At 30.5% G+C, this 25,451-nt stretch overlaps 2 protein-coding genes and 1 non-coding gene across 4 annotated transcripts in view; all 3 read left to right on the top strand.

Annotated features, from left to right (window-relative positions):
- Positions 1–25,451, top strand: part of LOC113403308 (cysteine-rich with EGF-like domain protein 2) — a 175,510-nt gene that overhangs the window by 37,518 nt on the left and 112,541 nt on the right. The window lies entirely within an intron of this gene.
- LOC113403326 (matrix metalloproteinase-2-like) overlaps positions 1–25,451 on the top strand; it is a 151,460-nt gene that overhangs the window by 39,227 nt on the left and 86,782 nt on the right. For both annotated transcript variants that reach the window (XM_026643832.2, XM_026643831.2), the window contains exons 3-4: positions 18,665–18,787; positions 18,900–19,072. In XM_026643832.2, coding sequence (XP_026499617.2) covers positions 18,665–18,787; positions 18,900–19,072 — 296 coding nt within the window. The remainder of the gene's footprint in view (positions 1–18,664; positions 18,788–18,899; positions 19,073–25,451) is intronic.
- On the top strand, positions 22,845–22,917 carry Trnak-uuu (transfer RNA lysine (anticodon UUU)). The gene has a single exon. It is a non-coding gene; the product is annotated as a tRNA-Lys (tRNA).

Raw genomic sequence — 25,451 nt, 5'->3', positions numbered from 1 at the left:
TGATGTATTTAAATGACAAAAGAAATTAAATAAAACAATTATGATATTCTTACATACCACGAATAAGATCAAAAGTTTTATATTCGTATCAAATATAACGAATTATTAATTTCAACGCTTGAAGTTGAAGTTTATTTCTTTTATTAATATATTTTTTACTGTATAGTATTATTGCTCGTAATATTGCAAGTAATTTAGCTTTATAAAATTGATTTTTATCATGTCATAAAAATCTTTATATAATTTTGCAGTTAGTGTACATCTTCTACGACAGTACAATAAAAACTCCTTAGTCATATTTATTTAACACAACGTTCGCAACGACGAAAGTGAATCTTGCGAAATCTTTGCCTATGTAATATATAGTGATAGAGCATGTACACAACACTTTAGTTTAAACAAATTAAAATGTTGATGAATGTAAAACGACAATTACTAAGCTAATAAATGTATGAAATACAACCGGCGACCTCATTTGATTCTTATTTAGATTACCGGTCACTTGTTAATTTTATTAATTCATCAAGAGCATCACAATATGCATCGCTGCATGGGGCATCGCATATCGCTTTTCAAGTCACTGAACTTTTTGTTAACCCAAATTGGCTTGTCCGTCTGTGTATGTCCACAATAATTAATCAAGCTTGCCAACAACTAAGGGACGTTAATAATGTCCAAGGACCACTTCAATTTATAACAATTCCCTCTCAAAGTCCGCAAGATAATTAATAGTTGAGATAAATACATTTTACTGACTAGACGTATTCAGCCGTAAGAATAGATCATCTTTATTAATACATTTAATATTTAACGTACCTGTATCTAGATGAAAAGTTTTCATGTGTTTATTATTATCATTTTGTTCTGTCTGGATCAGACAAGCTGTTATTTAGATTGAAACGAGTATTGTCCAGATGGTTGGATTCTGGATTTATATTTTTAGCGCTTTAAATATTTTTATGAAACAAAATGAAATTATAACAATTTTTTATATGGAAGTCAACGGTACACAATGAACGCATTCTTTGACAATTAAAACTTATGATTAACATTGTGTACAGACTTGCTGGCTATCAAAACATACAGATTATAAAATGATACTACAACGTTCTTTGCCAAACATATAAATTATAAATTAAAAAAATAGTATTTTTATTATTTTACATCTTAAAAAAAGAAATTTATTTTCAATACAACGTATTTAATACATCAAAACAATTAGAAATATTAAAACTACGTAACTAGTGTAACGTGAGAAAAGCAATTATATTATATTCGTTTATGACATGTGGAAACGGCTTACTCTCATGTTAAGTTTAAAATTAAATGAGGAGTTCAGTCACAATGATTAACTGCAGCTTGTCATATATATATCGCGGAACTTTCTACTGAAAATATAAACAAGCCCCAATACCCTATATAAAGTTCTGATCTCTGATTGCTTTAAATAATTTTCACATTAAAATATTATTAACTATCTGTAATTAACGTATGTATTGACTCCACATAGAGTTTTACACGATATTTAATAAAGAACTATATATCTGATATTCTAGTAAGTAGGTTATACATTATATTATTATTATCTGTGTTTCTTCTGAAACGTGCTGGACTCCGTGCGATGTTTTTGTTACCTCAACAAAATAAATTAGCTCTTGACAAATATAGTTGCTATTGATTAAAACCGACCTTGGCTAAGAGACACGTGTTTTAAACAGCTAATAGTTGTTCTAACTATATTATTACCGCTAGGCATTTAAATTGGCCGTTACACATGAAATAAATCTAATCGAATAATACGAATTCAAATAATTCTTTATTAATGAAAACTAACAACTCCAGCTTTGGTAAAATTTTTGGTTCGGGTTTTATAATAGTATGTACGTATATACATATACGTATTTATTTTGTACGTGGGGCCTATAGCTTTAACCCTCACAGCTAAAACTAGGTATGGGTAACTAACTTTACATAATAAAAATATTTAATGACTTAATGTAGTTTTATGCTTATGTGAGTGAAAAGTTTTTTTACTGAAACATTTTATCGATCAATGTCAACCACTTCCATTGGCAAATTAAGATACTTTTAAATAAATAGCCTAAGTCTGAGACATGCTTGTCTACTTAAAAAAAATTGAAATGAAATGAAATTCTATTCTGAAGTCTTTCTAGTTTGTCAGTCATTATGTTTTGCGAGTTCCATTTCAGACACCTAAAGAACGGTTTAACAAAAGAACTAATCTCAAGGAATTTTCGACCTTATCTTAATGATACATAAAACTTCAACTTGATTAGTATGTCTGTAGAGGTGGATATGTTTAATAATAGATTTTTTTACATTTTGGTCATTTACATTTTTTATAGTTTATAAATTGTTTGTTAACTTTTAAGCTATACACCTATTATCATTAATAATGTCAACATTATATTTAATAATAATTTATTGACTCGTACATTATATTTTAAAACACTAATAATTCATTGAAGACACTTACCATTAATATTAATGTCTGATTTTGTTTATTTGTTTGTTTGTTTGTTGTTGTTGCACTTTCATATCGTACCTACCCGACCGATCGTCATGAAATATTGTATATACATCGTCAGGGATAACGAATAAGTCATATACCTATAGTACTTAAAACCTGTACTCTCTCCTTCAGAAATAAACACGAAATTTATTACTACAACAATTTTTACTACCGTATAATACATTAATGTACGCGAACCTTGCAATTTTATCAATCATTAAACTCATTGAATTTCACGATCTTCTCATTCTGAGTGACCTTGCTGACGTCGAGTTACGGCAGCCGAACGTGCCGGTCATTGACTCATTATAGTAGTGTTGTATTTATGTACAGTGACCTAATTCGGTATCATCACTTATCTCCATGAATTATAGTTCTAACAATCACTGTATGGGCTACCGATATTTTTTAATGATTTATTTCTATTATTCTTCATGCTAAGAATAGTTTTGTATTTGTTCGATTGTTTTTTATGTATGTTCCGCCATATTATATCAAAGCCACTCATATTTTAGAATCATATAATTATAAAATAAATTTGTTGGAGTTATTTCACTTTTATGTTTTCCAAACAGTCTAAAATTTAGTCAAATAACGTTTTTAAAGTAGTCGGTTGGTTTATAATGCAAAGTCCAAATAAAAATAATAATAATAAAAAATTATAACTGGCTAGTATTATAATATGACTATAAATTTTATTTTATCCCATTATTGTTTTACATTAAGTTTTATATGAGCGAGACTTCATTCAAGTTTCGAGATTTATAAACAACACCAATTCACCATTGTATATGAAAATGTACTTAATCCACACAAAATAGCAAAACAACTACGATTTCGTCCATCCCAGATTACCGTCGAACCATTTATCTTACGCTTCAATTAATCTTAATCGGCAAACTACGAATTTATTTTCCCCGGCGTTTTAAACGAATTTTAAAGAAAATACTTCGTTCAGCAGTTTTCAGTGGAATGACGCAGTGCTAATTCAAATGGATTTTGTCTTTCGTGAAACGGTTACAGTCCAACATTTAAAACTTGAGCGTGAGAAAATATAATACAGTAAAAGACAGTGTAAATGTATAAAAGATCACAAAAACATACCTACACAGATGTTTAAGTTAAACAGCAAAGTAACTGCCTATTGATGTTCCACCGTTGTACTTAAATCTATTCTTCTTTTTAACGCATTCACTATATAGCACAAGACGAACGAGTGCTTGCCTAGGCTTGACTGTAATCTTCTGTTAAGTCCAGAAGGACCAGAGATTGCTTCATGACCCTGACCTGTTTTTATTATTATACTCTTGTTAATTCACGGAAGATAGTTTGCCTACCGCTGTAAAGAGGATTTAATGTGGATCAATTCTGTACTTTCGAAACGTAAAAAGACATTTAAATAGTCAAAACATTTAAATAGTGAAAACACTATAACTTAAAATAGTTAATAAATATCCACAATAATTATATTCTGTTTATGTATTTATCTCTATATATTTTAACTTTGAATCTGGCAATAAGTAGAATTGTTTTTTTTTTTCGATTCTCTGAGCGCTATGAGTCATGCAACTTTGGATTTTCCAATTTAATTCATTATCTTACCGGTGTAAAAGTAAAAAGTCACTCCTGCAAATGAGTTGTTAAATTTTGAGCACCAAATTCTTCAGAGATTTTATAAATAATGCTTTTTGTGTCGTAGTTTGAATTTTGTGTGACTCTCTAATGATAATGAGGTCTAATAATGAAATGGTGTAAAAGCAGTTCACTGACTGATAGTGCTTGCACTCGACCACACATGGTGTCAAGTACCAAGTATTTCGTCACGCCGTTACGTGAGCTGATTGATACTTATAACTGCAGACATATGAAACACAAGGATAAAATATTTTCTCACAAAGAATAAAAAATAAGAACGTTTGAATCTTTATTTTACAAGATCAATTTCAATTTAATGTGAACACAGTTCGGTCATTAAATTACATAAGTAATTAGGTACAATTTAATCATTATAATGTATCTTGAATGAAAATATTAGAATATAATGCTTGTTTTCGTCTATATCGTAAAAATAGAATATAACAAACAAAGCACCAAAGAGCCCAGTAGTTAAAGAAACTTAAGAATCACGAAAGCGCATTCCATTTGCAATAATAGTGACTAATGGTTTCCACGTGGGAGTATCTACATAGAATTAACAGTATGACAACTGCATGCTAAAGAGGTGCCATTTTTAATGCTGAACATTCAAAAGCCTTTAATCAGACGATATATTAAATAAAAACACCAAACGCATGTTCGACGATATAAAAACTTTAAACGTAATTGTAAATAATGGTTATAACTTGAAACACGTAAGGGTCAATGCAAGTAAGTTCTGTTAATAGGACAGGTTGTAGGAAGGTCCTACTCGGGTTTAATCTATGACGTCGTTAAAACTGTTGTAACTCGTATGAGGTCCATTCCCGCGGGCTTTTATCCCTATTTGGTATGCTCCTGATAAATTAGAAGTGTGACGTGTCATCTCCTACCTTGACATGACGATATTACTTGTTCTCTGTATAAGGACTGGAGATTTTAGTGCGTTTCATTTATTTAAATGAGTTTATATTTATATTTCGTTCAGACTTGAAGAATTGAATAGATAAAGCTAAGAGTACGTACTCCGTCCTCTCAAGGGTTTACTTTAAGATTATTTATGAATATAGTGGTATTAAACAATCAGTATCCCTGTAGTCTCCCCGTAATTTACTCGGTGCATCTAATCCGACGTTTCACGCCTTTATATGTAACAGATTATTGAAGCCACTTAATAATATATCACTTAAATAATATTTTATACACAAAATATTATATACAAATCTGTATTATGATCAAGTATTGAATACGAGTGACAAACAGACATCGGATATCTATTATTAAAACTAAACCAGTAGTTTCTAAAATATTTTTATATAATTACCTTTTTATTACTGTACACATTGAAAAATTAATTACTTCAAAAAATGTTTATTATCAAATTTGGAAGATAATCATGTTTGAAATTGAAACATCAAAAAGTTCTTGAATTAATACATTTAAAGACATAAAATTTACGTATAGAAAAAAAAACTAATATGAAATTCGTAGAATAAAGACGAGTGATTTACCAAAATCCCGGGGGAAATTACGCCTAACGGTAAATGGTATAATATTTGGAAGTATTGAACTTATAAAAATATTATAATATTGAAAACTAAAGTGATCATACCATTCGTGTAATCAGCAGATGAATCAGAATAAATTGATAATGGCATATAACGTATCACAGCTATAATTTGAATTGATGCCCCAAGGGAAATTATGCTAAATATAGATTCGTATTCAAATTTTGTAGATCGCATTCATTTGTATAAATAAAATTGTATTTATATCGAACCAGTTGAACGTGCTTATATTTGCACAATAACGATAGTTTTAGTGTATAGATTCTAATTAAGTATTTTTTCAACGAAAATATTTGAATAGTTCAATTTAATGAATAACAAAAATGCAGGAGTGTTTGTCCACTGGCACTAGGTGGAAACAATCTTGATATACCTACATGTTATTATGTAGTTTGTATGTATAAGTAAGGTTATTTTTTAATTTGTCGTTTTCGACATGGAACTACAGGATTGATGAGTTTCGGGTAAGGCGGGATGATAACAAATCTGAAAGTCCTGTTTCAACATATAGGATAAAGTATCCATCCCGAAAAATGAAGATTTTCCCGTGGGATACATTTCACAAATTGTCTATCCACATTCACCGTCTAAGAACGAAATCGGAGACATAACAACCCGTGTTATATAAAGTATTATCATTGTAGTGTGTACTTATACATACATGTAAAACAAAAATGTAAGGATAATCATGAACTGCAACAGATTCTTGTATATGTATACATACCGTAGACATACATAACATTGCGTGCCGGAGACGTTTGAGATGTGATCCAGAGATTAATTTATTTAATGTGTAATTCCATACTTCAGAAAATAAATAACAGTCGAACGCGTCTCTTTGTGTAAGAAACGGCGCAGACCTTCGACAACACTGAGACTATCTCTACCCTTTTAATCATATGTTTATGACTTGCATGTACCTTATTGATATTATACCAATACAAAAAATTCTTCAAACATATAAATAAATTTAAACATATACAATAAGCTTGAGACGAGCAGCAAAACAAATTACGTTAACGATCTCGGCTACATGTGTCCATGAATTTTTTTAGATATTTCGATCTTGTGACGATTTATAAGACATGGTAAGGTCAGCAAGAAAAATCACAATAATCACAAAACTTTTTTTTAACGCAATTCGATTTTCTTTCTTCTAATGGTAAAAACTTCGAAGTAAGACTAATAATAATTTTTCAATATCACAATACACTTGTACCACAATTTTGAACTAACATTTCACAATGTTTATTATATATAAGAAAGGTACAATTGGCAAAACACAACTAATCCTTATACTTTTGTTCCGTATTAAATTGCTAATCGTTGAAATGTCTTATATAAAAACTGTCAAGACGATCTTGAATCAAGGCTGGTTATTAACTCCCATGTTGGGAGGTTGACTAGGCGTGTTTGCCATAAGCGTCACAACGACAACCGCAGCTGGTTACGAATCACTTTTTACCGAGTTACGCACGGTATTAAAGGAAAAATAAAGAAGTACCTTGAATACTGTACTATACTGTAATTATACTAAGATTTTTCTCATTTTGAAACCGCGAGAGATAATTTATTCTAATGGTATTTAATATATGATCATATAGAGTTTAGTATCATACATTTTATTTTGTCGCAAACTATATATTGTTAAAAATTACTCCTTTGTTGGTTTAGTGGTTAACTTATAAGGGCACATATCTCCAGTTCCTAGGTTCAAACCCCTCGACACCAACAACTTATACGACGCTAATTTGAGAGTGTGCACACACTCCGCTAATAATATTTAGGGTAATTTAAATCAATTGATTTCAAATATTGCCTTTAGTTAGTGATGTATAAAATTTGTAACTTCGTTAATTTTGTATTTTTCTTCACGATTTTTTAATACATATAAAATATTTTAAGCAACTTGGCATAAAAAAACGATTTTCACTAAAATTCGAGTTAGCGTAGTATAAATTGTAGGTGTCCCCTGTACGTATCATAAAAAGTTATTTGTTTTTTTTTAGTCAAGAAATTCCCAGTAGTAAGCCGGAGTGTAGAAGTTGGCGATGTTTACCCATGTTATGAAGGACAGGATCAATGGCTTGATGAACTCTTAACCGAAACAAAGCTTTTGCACATCGGAGATTTTCGGTTTAAATCCAATTAAGCCTAGGTTTCCATACCATAATTTATACTTAAATTAGACGATACAAAAGCACATACAAAGACACAATAAATTACTCTTCTTTTTAGAATAAAGACTAAAGAATTGAACTTCAGGGCTCTTTAAATGAAATTTATTAAAAGTTACACCGAAGAACACAGGGAAAAGTAAAACTATTTGTGTTTATATTTACTCCACGTACAATGATTGAATCATGCTGATCATAGATGCGAATTTCAGTTTCTTTTCATTTTCTTATCTAAACATTTTCCAATTGGAGTGTAGCACGTAACATAGTTACTATATTAAAGAAAGAAAATAGAAAAACAGTTGTTCAGCTATTTTGTTTGATTAAATTAGCATGTAAAGAAACTTTTCTTTCAGTCCATCTCGTATCGTTTATATGTTGCTACCGTTTATATGTCTACCCACCTACCTACCCGCTGTCTAGAATAGTATTTTTACGATAAACTTGTAAAACTATAATAATAATTAAAACGTTATATTTATAACTTATTGTAGTTTTGTTGTTGATACTTATTACAGGTAATAAACTAGATCTATTCACAACTCAAAGTTTATCGCTAAATAAAAAACTTTTATCTTTAGACTAAATTTTATGTTATTTTCTTTAAGCTTTAAAAAGATAGGAATGAATTTTAAAACATTTCGATATTTGTTTTATCTCAAAAAATCATGTGGAGCAGATAATGAACTTAAACACTTTCTTTAAGAAATAGTTGTTAGAGTATTTACCAATTCTGATTGAATTATACTATTATTATTATTATGAACGGTTATTTATCGAGATATGCTTGACATTTTATGAGTCTCATTGTCATATATTTAATTGTTATAATAAACACTTTTTAAATGTGACTGGTGTAAAATATATTTTAAAATCTATACGAAACAAAAACCTACCAAGAATATTTTTCAAGGTTTGATATTATAATAATACAATACAGTTAATCATAATATACTTTTCATTTCATGATATATGGATATAAATAATAATGTACAATTTTATTTTCTGTAGCATATGCATAATATATAGTAATGAAAAATTCAATGAATTATGAACACGTAAAGTTTATGCTAGAGTTTTTTTAATAAAACGAAACCATTTTCAAAAGCTTATTATTAAGATTATTTTTCGCACCTACACTGCATTACATGAATGAAGTTATAAAGTATTAAATTTTATCTATAGCAATAAAAATGAATTTACGACATTCTACGAAAAGATCTGCGTTTAATTTTATAAAATGGAAATATTGAAATGGAAACGACGGTCATAAAGTACTGACAAAATGATAGTACTGTTACTTAATTAACTTTGAAGCTTGAGAGTACTTTTTGTGTTTCTTAACCGCTTTACAGCCCTTTAATAAAACTAAACGAAGAGTTGGAAAACAATATTTAGTAACAAATCGATTTTTTAACTTTGCAATTACTTTTAGAAGAACTTGTTCGTGTGAATATTAATAATTATAGTGCTATATATAAATATTTTTAGATCTTCTGTTCTAATCAAGCCCAACAAAACTTGTAAGAACAATCTTGGAGCTAACAGCAGAATAGAATCGGCATAGCATATTACCGTACATCGGCTTAGAGAATAACACTGGAGAATTTAATATTAAAGATACTCTAGATTTAACGAGAATTTCTGTCATGAAAAGGCAATATTACTGTTTACTGAGATGCAATAACCGATTCCCAATGCCCCAGTACTTATTACTGAGGCGATTCTGGTAACACGCCTTAGAAAACGATTTTCACCTTGAAGTATACCAAAACGTGCAAGATTAAAATAAGGTTTCTGCGGACTTTTCGGTGACTTATTTCAATTTCTAAGACTTCAACTGATGAGATGTGTATTTACTTTAATGAAACATTATTCCTACCTATTGTACTAATTGAGTATATACATTTTATAAAAAATATAAACGGAATTCCAACAGATTCCACTACTAATCAATTCTACTAGTAATTGTATCGTATTAAACAGAAAATTTGTGTATTACTTAATGATTACATTTCTTTGGTTTAAACTATTATTCTACTTCGACTGACATAACATAAGTTTTTAAAAGTCATTCTCACGCTTTGCGCCCGTTGTATTGAGTATGCACACGACGGCCTACGTATTCCATCTGAGTCGCTCCGTGTCTAGGTTTTGCAATGCAATGCACTTTCATTGTAAGACTTAAAAGGAATGTATTGATTTCAATTAGCAATGATTTATAAGGAGCAAAATATTTAAATAAATCCATTTTATTTACCCATCATTACACTTGATGTAGATCTCTACCAGAACTGCAGTAAAAATACGATTCAGTTTAAGTATTACCTTTTAATTTAAGTGAGAATATTTGTTTTGAATTTAGAGTTCAAATTTAGAACTGTTTTAGAATCTTTACAAATAATAAATAAACAAATTAAAAACATAAAATCGGTGAAAACCTTTAAATAAATACTGAACTTTTATTAATAGTAGTCTACGCAAACCCCAAAATCTATAAGTTACAATTATTTACCAAGTTAATAAAATAGTGTAGTTTATCGGTGAAAATGTAATTAAGTGCACAAACCAGGCGTCAAAATGGATGCTTAAAGCGCCTTTGACGTCGTTCTCTGGAAAACCGATAGCAATCTGAGTGGCATTAGCCGAGCGCCAAGTGTACGGACGATATCAGCGCCTCCTGAATCTAATTTAACTTTCGTTTGTTAAAACGCTTGATGAAGCACTTTTTGTTATATGGGTCACATTTTTAATGTGTTTTGCTTATCTGCTATGTGTTTATTAACATTTTAATACGTAAAATACCAAACCTAAGTACAATGTAGCTTCTGCAAACAATATCATCTATCGGATAGGGTGTATATAAAAATGAATAAATAGATTTAAAACAAACTTCCCGTAAAGATGTTATAGATATGTAGATGCTGGTAACATAAATAATTCATAAAAATATCGGCGCATAAGACACATATAATATATTCATAACAAAAGATATAATAATCATTCTATGTAAATTCATTGCAACACCCTCAACCAAACAACTTCCGTAATTAAAATATCCTCATAAGCCGCACGTGGCAATCTGCCAAAGGTGACACAAAGCAATAGTGTTCACAAAAATTACATTTCTGGCGGCATCCCATTTCACAAGATTGACAAATTATGGTGGAAATAATTAATCTATTAAAATAATTTTACCATTTTTATATATACATATATTCAATATTTGTAGTTAAATAGTTACCATATCGGGGAGGGAGGATTATAAGTTTTGTCAGAAATGCATAGGTTTCATATTTCCAACAGTTTTCAAATGATTTGTGAAAATCAATATGAATATAAAAAAATATATACAAGGAATGTTTACAAGCATTTTTGAATAAGCGTTTTACAAGATTATATTAAACGCAATTTGGAATTTAACTACTAAAAATATCAATTAAATAAGAGGTATAAAAACAAATTAACAATATTTTATAAGAAATGTTTGTAATTCACAATATAGTAAAAGTAGAAAAACATAAATCTAAGGTTTTTTTGATCTCTATCGCTTCTTCGATTGGTACAGGCTATAGTTATTTATATATTATTATATTTAGATGTTCGGTGTCATCCTGTGAAATAAAAATCAATTTCCCCATTTCGAATTTGAATTGAAATTATTAGACGAAAACTTGAAACCAAAGACACTACATCTTGTTTCCACAAATTAGTTATTAGATATTAATAAAACATATTTATTTCACAACAACTTATTTTTCTGACGAATTTTATTTTCGGATATATTTTTCATTTTTAGTTGCTCGTGAGATTTATTTTAACTAAAAGCTAATATAACCAGTTTGCATTACGTCTAGACTCTTCTTTACTAAGAAAATGAAATGAAACTCGAAGATGTCTTGCAACATAATATTGAGCATAAATTAAAATGAAGCAAAATAGAATGCTGAAAAGATTATTTAAACAAAATCTTTTTTAAAGTCACAAAAGTTGTCTTAATCAAATGTTTCGAAATACTAAACAATAGAAAATAATAACAAACTGATAGTAACACTTAACTTACTACTTGTATTTCCCAATTGTTATAAATAATTTATCAAGTTATATCCTAGCTGTAACATGTATTCAAAACGATGTGACGTTGTTACATTGATTTTATTTCCAATGACGGCTTGAAAACATGAGTACAACACTACAGGAAAATATATTGCGGTTTCAAACAACTTTGCACTCTGATTTCTGATGAATTAAACAAATACTATGCTTACGTCAAAGTCGCCGGAACAAACCCATTTCCCTGCCAAAGTAATTTCATTTAATTTCGTGTGTCACTCGCAGATTTGAAATGCAAATGCTGTCCCTTATTGTCGTCCCTCGAAATTCAAAGAGATACTATTGTACCTCACTCACGGCTCGATGAAAATGATATGCTTTTGTTCAATGGCATAAAGGAGGAATATTTTGCTACAAACTATATTATTAATATTTTCCTCTAAGAATGTGATTTGAATGCAGTATATTAGTTTAAAATAGCTTCACGGTTTCGAGACACGTTTTATTTGGTTCTTTGAGCTAACCTAATGTGAGCTCCTTCAAACATTGTAAATATTTAGTTTTCAATTGCATTGATAACACAAAAATATATTTTTGTCCAAAATAAAACTAAACTAAATAAAATATACCAAGTAATTTTTTCTAGTCGTGTATCGTTAAATTTATAATAAACTATTCATAAAGGGATGACCCAAAAAATTTAAACCAAATGAAACAATACTATGCAATAAACAACGATCGGTATAAAACTTTTAATGATTTCAGATGAAAACGATCAAATCGTTTTTGTAGATTGTATTCTGTTTTCTGAACTTAGGACGAAATATGGCTCCCACGTATCACTCATTATTGTCATTAGCCGTCGAACAGATGTTCATATAGCAGATGATTATAACCTATTAACTGTTATTAACTAACCCACTAATACAGAGACTACTGAAGCTATGGCCTATTTAATTTTGTAGTTGTTTGCAAAATATGAGATTACTTCACGTAAACAAACTTACTTCTAATGGATAATGCTGCGGCGTAGATTTGGCCTTATTTCCATACATAAATAAAAAATAGAATAAGGCGGTATAAATCATATCGTATACGTTGTTTTTTATCTAATGTGGAATTGAATCATAATGTTATAAAAAAGCATAAATGTAGTCGTCAAAGAAAAAAAATATAACTTGAATTTAATTTTATATACAAATGTATTTACGTTAGCAAAATGATATGGAAATTTGCAAATCAATCTTATTATTATTAATTAAAACATAAAATTAAAAAAACGATCAGAATGATAATCGATTTTAATTTAAAAAATATTGATTATTATAGTCGATACAACCGCTGCACTAAACAGGCGTTTTTCTGAGCCATTAATATCCACTCTCGATAGGGTAATGACGTCGAAAGTGCTGACACATGTCAACGGGTGCGAACATAGAGTGAGCCCAACCCCCAAAGCTTAATTAGTTTACGATGATAGACACGATGGGGCATGGTAATGAAATAATGACTTTGCAATCAGAAAAAGTCCCATGGTAAACTGTATTGTAGGAAGTAAATCCAAAACAACATTTGTTTTATTATTGTTACAGTACCCTCATTTATAAATATTTATTAATATATAAAGTAAAAGTCCACAATATTTTATCACTATTAAACAATATTTGACCCATTTTGACGGAGCTGTAATGTATTTTAATGACCTACTCCTATCCGATGTCTTAGGTGCATAGAAGCTAATTAATCGACCTCAAAAAGGAGTAGGTTCCCGATTTGTATGTTTTTTTTATGGTGTAAGTAGAAGGACGAGCTAATAGGCCACCTAGTTCCGTAAGAAATATTAACCATACCTCACATCGCCAATGCGCCACCAACCTTGGGAACTAAGATTTTATGTCCCTTGTGCATGAAGTTATATTTCTTTCAAACAACGTGACCTTCCTTAATTTATGACATCGGTAGGCGGACGAGCAAATGGGCCACCTAATGGTAAGTGGTCACCACCGCCCATAGACAATGGCGTTGTAAGAAATATTAACCATACCTCACATCGCCAATGTGCCACCAACATTGGGAACTAAGATGTAACGTCCCTTGTGCCTGTAGTTACACTGGCTCACTTATCCTTCGAACCGGAACACAACAACACTGAGTACTGCTGTTTGGCGGTAGAATATCTGATGAGTTAGTGGTACCCCAGACGGGCTTGCACATAGCTCTACCACTAAATAAATCGTTTATATGTATCTATTATGCATGTTGTACCTTTTTATCTTTGCACTTATTTCAGTGATTCTTTCTGATGATGATATTTTTGCCATAGCATCCAACGTGGTTCCTCCTGAATCTTATTGGTACTGGGCGTTATTAAGTCATTTCTGAAGCGTATTATTCATTTGAGTTGGTATATTATAAAACATTTTTTTTATTTCATTTAACATAAGAAGTAATTTTTAAAATTAGTAATTTTGCTTCATACTTTTATTACGTCGAGATGTAAAAGCAAATCAGAATAAGGACATGATTGTAAATGATGTATCATTGTTGTTGTATAAATGAGGACCAGTTATTTCTGTCTGTTTATCCACTTACATTTATACAGCGATCGTAAGGCGCTGCCTTGTCTTGGAATAAAGACTATTTCTAGCCTTGAGCGCATGTACTTTTTTCAATGAATTTATTTTTTTTCAACAAAGAAATTGTGAACTTTATTGCCAACATCTGTGAGGGTAGAGTGATAAATCCTATTGATTTATAGCGAGCGAGGAAATTGAATTTGTTTTAATAGTTTTATTCCTCTGTCCATGTTACCTACTTCAGTGGGCAAGTTTGTATAGGAAACTTGGTAGATGCGTAAGTTTATTTAAAAATAAAAAAATAAACCGTTAAATACACCTTAATCTATAATCTCTTATATCTTAAAATTCCTCAACAGGTTTTGCTTAAAAACCTAATTCTTGTGTTACTAGAAATATATGATTTTTGCTTCAAGACATAATACAAAAAAACAACACATGAATTTTAACCGATGATTGCGGATTCAAATCCAAGCTCCACTGAATTTTCATTTACTTAATTTGCTCGGCGGTACAGGAAAATATCGTGAGTAATTCTGCAAGTGTTGGATAAAAATCTGCCATATTTAATTACGCCAACCCGCATTTGAGCAACATGGTGAAAATTACAATAAGCTCCAAGCCTTCTCCTCAAAAGAGTTTAGTCCAGCAGCGAGACATTTGAAGTCTGTTTTATAAAAAAATATGTTGAAATTAATTGGTTACTCCTCTTGAATATGCGTAATCAGATCTCACAAGTATTCATTGTCCTCAAAATAACCCAAAAACATTTAACAAAACCATCCTTGTAATCTTTCGGAGTATCGGACATTCAATTAAAAAGAAAGTAGTCCGGACTAATGAGATTCGTCAATTAATTTAAGTGAATTAAAGGACAAATAGCAAACATCACGCGATTCAGGAGCTTGGCGTCCTAGATTCGACAGGAGCCCATTTGTGGAGCAGGGAAGTGCTGTTAAATCAGCAATAATTACGGCCATTTGGGGAAAGCACGCGATATCGTGATTTGTGTCTTGAAGAACTCTTACATATTGAAGATGCCAGTGTGATTAGAGGCACTAGGGACATAACATCTTAGTTCCAAAGATTAGTGGCGTATTGGCGATATGAGGAATTGTCAACAACATGGTGGTTTCTTACAACAGCAATGGGCAGTGGTAACCACTTAACAATCAGTGGCCCATTTGCCCGACCTCCTGCGTAACATGTAAGCATGTTATTGGGTCCTTGACATTGACCTAAGGAAGAGAACGTTCCACTTGATGCATTTTACTACGCAATTTTAAAGAGAAGAATCATTTCTCTTCGATTGAATTTGCAAATTGTATAAAATAAGCTGAGATAAACAAATAGATAGAACACGTGGATCATTACTGGAGATCTCTGGTTAAGTTCTACATGGCAAACAACTCTTATAATCATGTTGACTACCTATACATAGCGTTCTAGACTAAGCTCTAAACCATCGTCGTAAGAGGAGAGAACCTTGACCGACAGTGGGACAACCACCGGTTGTTACTGTAAATTATAGCTTCTAAACATGTATAACAATTTACCGTTAAAACATCTTTAAAAAGTAACTACATTAATTGTACATAACCGTAAAAATGAACATTTGACTCAACGCAATTTATATTTAAAACATCCATTCACGAGAATCAAATCAATTAACAAACGAAGTATGATTAATATGAACACATCGTATTATTGTGTCTGTACTTATTTATCCTCCAAATCATTTTAATAAATTGAAAATCAGCGGTATCGGTAATAAATTTCAAATTAACAACGATCAATTAACGTGGCACTGATTCCGACGATCAATAACGGTTTTAACCTAATTATTGACATATTCGCATTGTTTTATGGGTTCATTCAGCCGATTGGCATAAATTATTGCAGACCTCTATGGAATCTATAGGTCCGTTGACCCGACTTACTTTTGTAGAGCGCCGGGTCACGTCCTCAAACGTTAGTCGTACTATTAATAAAATATTTGTTTACTTTTAATTAATAATTTTAATAGGGATTTATTTGAAGGCTGGTCAATTTTACCATTTTACCTTGAAAACATCAAACAAAAAACAAAATATACTTAATTTAAGTATATTTTACAGAATTATCTTAAATGTAAAACTACCACCGCTTAGGAATGTACACTCTAACGAAAATAACCGGCAAGAAACTTACTAGTAACTTATATGTGACATAGATGAGGTTTTAAAATAATCGGACTATTTATTGGAAATAAATCAATCACATTAATATGTCAATACGAAAAAAACAACGTAGGTACTTAGGTAGTCTAAACAGGTGTGTCAATAGGATTATTTTATAAAATTAAAAGAAAAGTATTTCCAAAAATGTAAATAGCGGTAACTAATTCTTAAAAAAAATATGAATCTACATAAATACGATAAAAGAGCTACGTGCTACTCCGTAGATAAGGATGCTACGATGGTTACGTAACAACATACAGGTTGACATAACACACGGCCTTACGTAACGGTCTCATTGAGAACGTAGCTGCTCGAGGTGATTATGCTTTGATTGTTTTAACCCTTTGAGAGGTTCGTAAATTACATGAGCGATGAATTTTAAACATTTTTTTGTATCTTATACCTCTTATACCTCGCTAAAGTATCAAAACCTTCCAACTACTTAAAAAGAAATCATTTTTCTGTATTTTTGTTGTGAAACAAAAAGTAATATAAAATATTATACGTCACATTTATGTCGATCTAGAAAACAATAATATTTGTATGTAAAAATAAAATATTATATAATTTGGTCCATTATACTTCTATAATAAATATTAAATCGTTTGGCTTGATTGACTAACGTACAGCCAAAACTATTAAGTCTAGAAAACTAGTAAAATTGGTTTATTATAACATCCGTTAAAAAGGTTTTTTGTAAAATTCCCGTTTTATGGGAGATAATAGGAGATGTAACTTTTTAAGCATATTACCTGTACAAAGTCAAGACGGTCAAGAGCTAATTCATAATATATATATATATATAAGCGAAATATCACTCACTGATTAATCACAAAATCTCAGAAACCATAACACCTACAAACTTGAAATGTGGCAGATAGGTTCCTTATAGGGTAGAATTCCGCTAAGAACGGATTTTACGACACTCCACCCCTAAGGGGGTAGACGGGGGTTGGAATTTATTGTTTTAAAATTTCACGCGGGTTAAGCTGCAGGTTCAGCTGGTATATATATACAGCTTTACTTTAAATAGTTTGTTAAATGACGATTCAAAATTGCTTGTAAAAGCCTACTTGAATAAAGTATATGATGATATGATTTGATTTAATTTATATTATAAAAGGTAGAGTTCATGTCAAACCATTATTTTGAATTCTGTAAATCCTTGATGTCTAAATTGTTTAAACAAGACACATTAATAGTGAAGATAAATATTATGATGCAGAGGGGGTGCTGCTCCGAGACTTCACCATTTGTAGAGGAGCGTAGGTAAACTTTGCAAGTAAACTAGAGCTTCTAATCGGCACTGCGAAGCAAGTTCTATTGATGTAAAGTAATTTAATTCTAACATTTATATTTAATTTAAGATTTACGAAACATTTTGTTTTTTAAATAGTTGACTTCACTCGCGTTTTTGGGATTTATTGTCAGGTATTATTAACACAATATATTTATCATTTATATCCTATGTGTTATTCTACTTCGACGTATAAACTATGTTATTGTAAAGTTACATTAAAATCCAGTCAGTAGTTTTCGCGTGAAAGAGTAATATACGTCTATACATACAAACTTTCGCCTTTATAATATTGATAAGGGTAATTTTAAGTAGTGACGATTTTATCATTACCGAATAAGATTTAACTTCTGCAATGTAACTTCTGCCTAATGGCTTATATAACCAATATTGATATGTACATATTATACCCATATTTTAGGCTTCTTATGATCATATCCTGAAAAGATTTTTGTCATTAAGAACTATTGTACCTATTTTTTTATTTTTTACTTATGCTATAAATTCTTCTGACATTAAGATTGTTTGAATTTTTCATTAATACATTTTATTATTATTGGAAAATATATGTTCGAAATTCACTTTTTTTTTTTTTATTTATTTCAGAAAAGTTACCTCGAAACCTTTGGTTATTTAAGAAAAGGCCATCCAGAAGTTGGAAACTTGCTCATGGGGGACGTGTCTCAATCCTACGAGGACGACTTTAGGATTGCCATCAAAACTTTGCAAGTATGTTCTCAGATTTATTGCAGCAATTGTTACAAAATATACATGAATTCGGTAAATTTGATATTATGGTACAAAAAATTTTAGCACCTTTAAATTAACGCTTTATTTTCAGGAATTTGGTGGTTTACCAGTAACTGGTCTCATAGATCACGCCACCGTAGAACTAATGAAGAAGAAAAGATGTGGGAGACCTGACAGGGAGCCTGGAGATGAAGAGAATGGAAGAAGACGAAAGCGTTTTGCTGTACAGGGAGAAAAATGGAAACATACCAACTTAACTTGGAGGTGAGTTCAAGACAAATTCATTAAATAATAAAGATGACATTGCATGTTCCAAAATATTTATTAACTATATTTATAATTTATAAAAATACTATCAACGCCATCTATTACACATTGTTAAAACTATTTAGTATGACGTAATTCATTCTCATAGCAGGTTCCTAGGTGGCGCTATCAATATTAAATAACGCCCTCTATCGTTAAATTCAATAGAATATTTTAAATATCTACTCATCACTAGATGGCGCCAAATAACGTACCTAAATTGAAATTATTTATTATATATTATATATTATTGTGTCGAAATTTATTATTTTATAATATGGTTATCTACAAAATAAAAATTGAAATCCCATATTTTCATTTTCAAAATATAAGTACCTACTTATATTTTATTATGCGAAATTTTGAGTTATATTCTTATTTATATTTTATTATTAATTGTTGTCTTTATTACTTAACTTATGGACACATTATCTATGAAGTCGCAGAATATATTTCTCCAACAGCACAGTAATACTTTAGGGCCGCATAAAATTGATGACAAATAATAGTTAAATCACGGAGATCGTAAAAGTTACGACGCTTTTCGCGTGGCTTAATTAAAAGAATATGTCCATCCGACGCCGCTGAGTGTAGGTGCCTATTTCGGGCTGCAAATAAACAAGAGAAGGTTTCTACGAAACATTTTATTTCATGACATACTTTGAAAGCTATTCTACATTTGTGTTACGAGTAATAACAATAATTACAAAGTTTAATGGTGATTTTTGTTATTTACCCGTTGTAAAATCGAGGAAATAGTTGAAGGTTCTTGTTCTTATTTAAAAATTGGAATTAATCAATAACAGTTTCAGCAAATTAAATTTAATACTAGTAAACTAATATCACTCGTACGACATTCTCGTAACAAAGTGTGATGGACTTAGTCGCGTTCCAACATAACTCTGAAAATACCTACTTTAGAAAGCTAGGCACGTTGTCGGTTTTATTTGAAGTGGAAACAACTACAGAACATGCGGCTAATTTGAAAAGTTCACAATCACCTGCACCGATCGCGGTTTCAGCACAATTTCCTGTCGAATTAATGGTCTGTCAATATTGTAGTCCTCCATTACTGCTTGTTGTGCAAACTGGCAATAAAACGAGCAGTGCCATCTCGCGGCGAGTTTATGAGAATATGGCGCCGGTGGTGGCACATCACGAAAAAAAGATATTGACTTTTGTAATCTTTGTTTTATTTCAGAGCTTTGCTCACTTTAATAACATTGCATGTTGCTTTTACTTAGAACAAAAAATAGTCACTTATTTTATTCATAATGACTACGAAATATCGTCGTAGGAATTTAAATAGAATCATAGGAGTAGTTATAGTACCTAATCATACACACAATGTACTTAATATACTAATTTTTAATATCCCATCCCAAATCTTGCGTATTTGCTCTTATTTTTTTTTAGTTCAATAGCATAATAATCAGAAGTGCAATATATAAATATTATTCATATCTTACCTACCTACATGAAACTGTATGAAGCGAACTCTATTTTAGATATATTATCCGCGACATTGAACAATTTGAAATGTAAACGAGCCTCATGTTCGAGACACCCAATAACGATAGTTATTACATCGAAATGGTATTGTTCTCGCAATGGTGCTGACAGTTGGATGACGGCCACATTTCGCCCCCCACCGCGCAGCGCTGTCATCGCCACTCAGGCAACACTGGAACATAAACAGGGGAACAATATATGCGTAAAAATATAATCAGTTATTGGAATGATACATACTAAAATGCATGAAAGGTGTGGCTGAACAAGCGTTATTTATTTTATGAATTTAACGAGTTATCAATACGAAGATAAAAACAAATAATATCTCCATTATGTGTTTAACTGCAGTCTTAGAACAACAGTCTATTATTTTACAATGAAATACATTTTAATCTAAACATACAAGTACATGCTACTTATTTTTTATTATAGTTCTCTTCCCATTAAAAGTTAATGTGCTCAAATGTTTACATTTTTTTATGATATAGGTAGGTTGCTGGCAAATGGGCCACCTGATGGTAAGTCGTCTCCATCGCCCGTAGACATTGACGCCATAACCATCCCTTACGTCGCCAATGTGGCACCAATCTTGGGAACAAAGATGTTATGTCTCCTTGCCTGTAGTTACACTGGCTCACTTACCCTTCAAACCGAAATACAACAACACTAACTGTTGCTGTTTATAATTTATATGTATATAAATATCTAATGTACTCGTTAGATATTAATGTACCTACCTAGACAGGCTTGCACAACGTAATAAAATTAATTCGTGAGATACCTTAGTAAATCTGTATTATTTATACTTTCGGCTTGCAAATACAAATGATCAATTTCAAAAATTATGATATCGATCTCAAGTCAATTCCCCACAATTCGTTTTAATACTTTACTATACTCCTCACACATTTATTCTCTCTGTCATTACATTTTATTCAATATTATACTAAAAATAATAGGATTAAAGCACGTATTATTATTGACTCAAAAGTAATTAATGCCAAGTTGTAACTGAGCAGATCAAATCGCTTGACCGGGGTATAATTTTATTTAGAATAGAATTTGTTCATTGTTTCGTTCATTCATTCATTCGTTCATTTGTTCAATAGTACTATATAAATATTTGAAATGATAATTCATTCGATTCTTTTTTCGCAAATTCTTCTTTAAAACTTTCTGATATCACCCCTATCTCAGAGTCGACGTAAACACGAACTGGGTTGACATTTCAATATTGAAGGCATTTCACAATATCCATAGCTTTATAGCCCTGGCTATATGACGCGATAAACAGCTTATTATGCGTAAATTGAATGTACCACCGCGATAATAGCATTAGAGGTTTTATATTGTCATATTTTGAATCTACTATCAGACTCATATTACACGCCGTAATAAACATGACGAGTTTTTTGGATCCTTAGTAAATAAAAAAAATTGTCTTTTTATTTTGGAATGTTAAAAATAATAATATTATTTCACTCAAATTTTATTATCATTAAACAATGTGATTCCTCATTTAAATGTTTTTATATACTTAAATATAATTTAAACATTTACTACATAAAATATAGTAGTTAACGACTCAGTTATGTATCATTTTATATTCTAGAGTATCAAAGATGTGTTAAATTAACCTTAGTCATGGAATCCATTCTCACGGGATCATAAAACTCAACAAAGCGTTAAGTGGCAGCACTATCGTTAAGCGCTTCTTAATTTTTATTCTAGGGCAAGTACCACTACGCCATCTTGCGACTGATAGACGAGTTTTTCTAAAGACGTCAAGCTTTATAATTTTTATTACAAGTAGTTTTATTACGTTTATTATCAAAAGCTCCTTTTTTTAATTAAACCAAATGAATACAATATTTTATTTTACACTTATCTCTGGCATTTTGTTCAAAAAATTTATTCTTCAATCGTATTTTTTTTAAACCAAAAATTACAATAGTATTCCATAGTCACATAAAAAGATTTTAGAAAATACTCTTTTTTTTATATTTATTTTATAATTAATAAGAACGATATTGGATTAAACATCGATCGTGTTAAATTAATCTTTAAGTATTATAGGTATTTGATATTAAATTTAATTTACTGTGAGTGATCCATATTACCTTCTATTACCTAGATCACAATCATAATATAATTTAGAAATAAAACGTAACATGTTATACGCAGATTACTATTAATAATTTTGACAACACTAACACAAGCCCGGATAGCTCAGTCGGTAGAGCATTGGACTTTTAATCCAAGGGTCCAGGGTTCAAGTCCCTGTTCGGGCGGTTATAAATTTTTGATTTATTTTTACAAAGGATAAATCCATATAGATAAAATAAATAAATAAAGCCACTTCGCATCTTTACGAAAAAGTTAGCTTTTAATATTGTAAAATTGTTCTACTCTTGCATTGCATTTTTTACCACATTTTGTTAAATCGCTTTGGGCAATAACTATATAGTAATAATAATTCATGTGCCATTTCCGGTCGCAGGGCCAATCTATTAAGGGCCCAAAATATCAGTGATAAAATTCAGTTTATTTTGTTTTACACATCTTTAAAAAATGGAACCGTTCCTTAAGATTATTAAAACAATTTTACAATGTTCCTGAACGAATTCACTGTACAGGTGTTAAATAAAAAACAACTGGTTAAATAACGAAATATATTTCGTTTCGTCTACAAACAGAAAACGTTCGTATATAATTATAAACATGTAGATATACAATATGGCTTTACCGTATTGATTGAGTGATTAGTGAGAAGCCTTAGAGTCTGCCTCGATGAAAATGTGCCGTCACACTCAAACGGTCGAAGTGAAATTTAGCATACATGTGGTTTCACTCAACTCGTGGTATAATAAAACAGTTACGTTATTTCGATCAAGAGAAACTTAACTTTGAGCGAGTATTTATCAAAGTGTTGTTACAATATTCTTGACATTTACGCAAATATATTTATAATTAAACTCACAAACACGTAATGGCTTATAAAATATTATGTAATAATTAAAATATAAGAATATTTTACTTATAATGATGAAGGCGTTTATTAATTCACCTATTTATATAAATCTATATCAAATCTGTTCTAGAAAGTAAAGAGGTTTAAAATTTAATACTTTAGTATTACGCGATTTTAATATTCGAAATCGATTACATTTGTGATTATTTATAATGGTTGCAAAAGCTAACACTGACTATTTTTTTACGAGTGATGTTCATTTTATATGTAGAGTCTCAAAGATGTTACTATCCCAAGAGATGGTCAAGAAATCCGTATTTCTATATGTGCAAAGTCCATCGAAATAAAAGACGTGAAGCTTCTACGGATGTAAATTCCTATGATTTATTATTTTAAATTCATATTATTACTGACATAAAAATAACAGCTAAGCAGTTAAACATTGTACCAATGCTGAGCCCTGTCTCCTCTTTTTAAAATAAGTTTAGGATTTTATAACTGTATAAAATCCTAATTATATTTACATACTAGAGCATACTGATATTCTAATGAAGTTTGATGGATATATATTTGGTGCTTGCCTGGGTTTGAAACTGCAATGATCAGTTAGAGTTCTCGATTTATAAAAAATAAACCATCTGGGCTCAAACTTCAGCGAAAATATACAGACATATGTGATGTAGACATTGCGTTATGTATAACAAAATAGAATCACCGAAAGTAATTCGATAGTTAGGTATTTATTTCGTTTCTTTAAGCTTAATCTCCGTTAAGAAACGGTTATCTTCGACATATTTTCATTGCAATATACTCCACACCTCCTCGTAATAAGTATGTGGGCATTTCTAGTATATTTCTAAGGCCCTAATTGAAGCCGTGTTTATCCGAATATTCCGATAACAACTCACCCGTGACGTGGTCAGTATTGTACGTTGTGTTTGTTTGGTCACCGTTGCCGAGACGAACCCTTAACAGGGGTTAATTGCATCATCTCTCAAAGCATCATCACAATAGGCTTTAGGGCTAACATCGTTTTGGGGCGAAAGCGTGTTGAGTTTTGAATTTATATTCAACAAGCGACACTAAACTTTTGTATTAATTAAATCGGGTAAGTTCTAATAAATATATTATATGTCAACTTTATAGGTTTCTTTTTCAGATTCACGACTCATATTATGATAGTTTATAGTTTTAAAACGGAGACAGACTAATATACCTATTTATATATCATATATTTTTTTATTTTTCTTATTCGTCAATTTTCACGCGACAGCTGTCAAAATTGTAAAATATATTAAAACATACACGTTAGATGTATTGTAGATCTTCTAAATGTCTTAAGAAAAGTGTTAATATATAATCTATCTTTAACAGATAAGTCAGAGGGATATTTATGAATTAAAGAAAAATGGGAATACATTTTGATTTAGCTTCAGTTAAATAATTTATTTATCAAAGTAATAATTCTTGTTTAAGTTTTATATATATTCATTTAAAAGGTCGCTTTTTAAAATTTTTAGTAGCATTACAGTAAATAAACTTCACAATATGGGTCAGTAAATTTAAGATATTCGATGATATTTTAAAAAAACGCATGGAAAAATACGTAGAGCGTGTGTTAAGATGCGTTACAGCACGAGCGGATAAATCGCTTGGATGCTTGCTTAGATGGTATTATTTAAAAAATATATCTAACAAAATCAGATTTTTATACGTCGACGTCGAAGTCGTGACGGGTTGCTAGTAAATGTAAGCATTTATTCTATTAACTCAAATCTATTATTACATAATAATTATTGAAACTAAATGAAATACATGTAATAAAATAGATTAACGGAAAGAACAGATGTACAT

Source organism: Vanessa tameamea, chromosome 13, assembly GCF_037043105.1.
Source record: "Vanessa tameamea isolate UH-Manoa-2023 chromosome 13, ilVanTame1 primary haplotype, whole genome shotgun sequence".
In the NCBI taxonomy this organism is placed as follows: Eukaryota; Metazoa; Arthropoda; class Insecta; order Lepidoptera; family Nymphalidae; genus Vanessa; species Vanessa tameamea.
The sequence above is the reverse complement of the archived record's forward strand: the minus strand, read 5'-3'. Positions and strand labels throughout refer to the sequence as shown.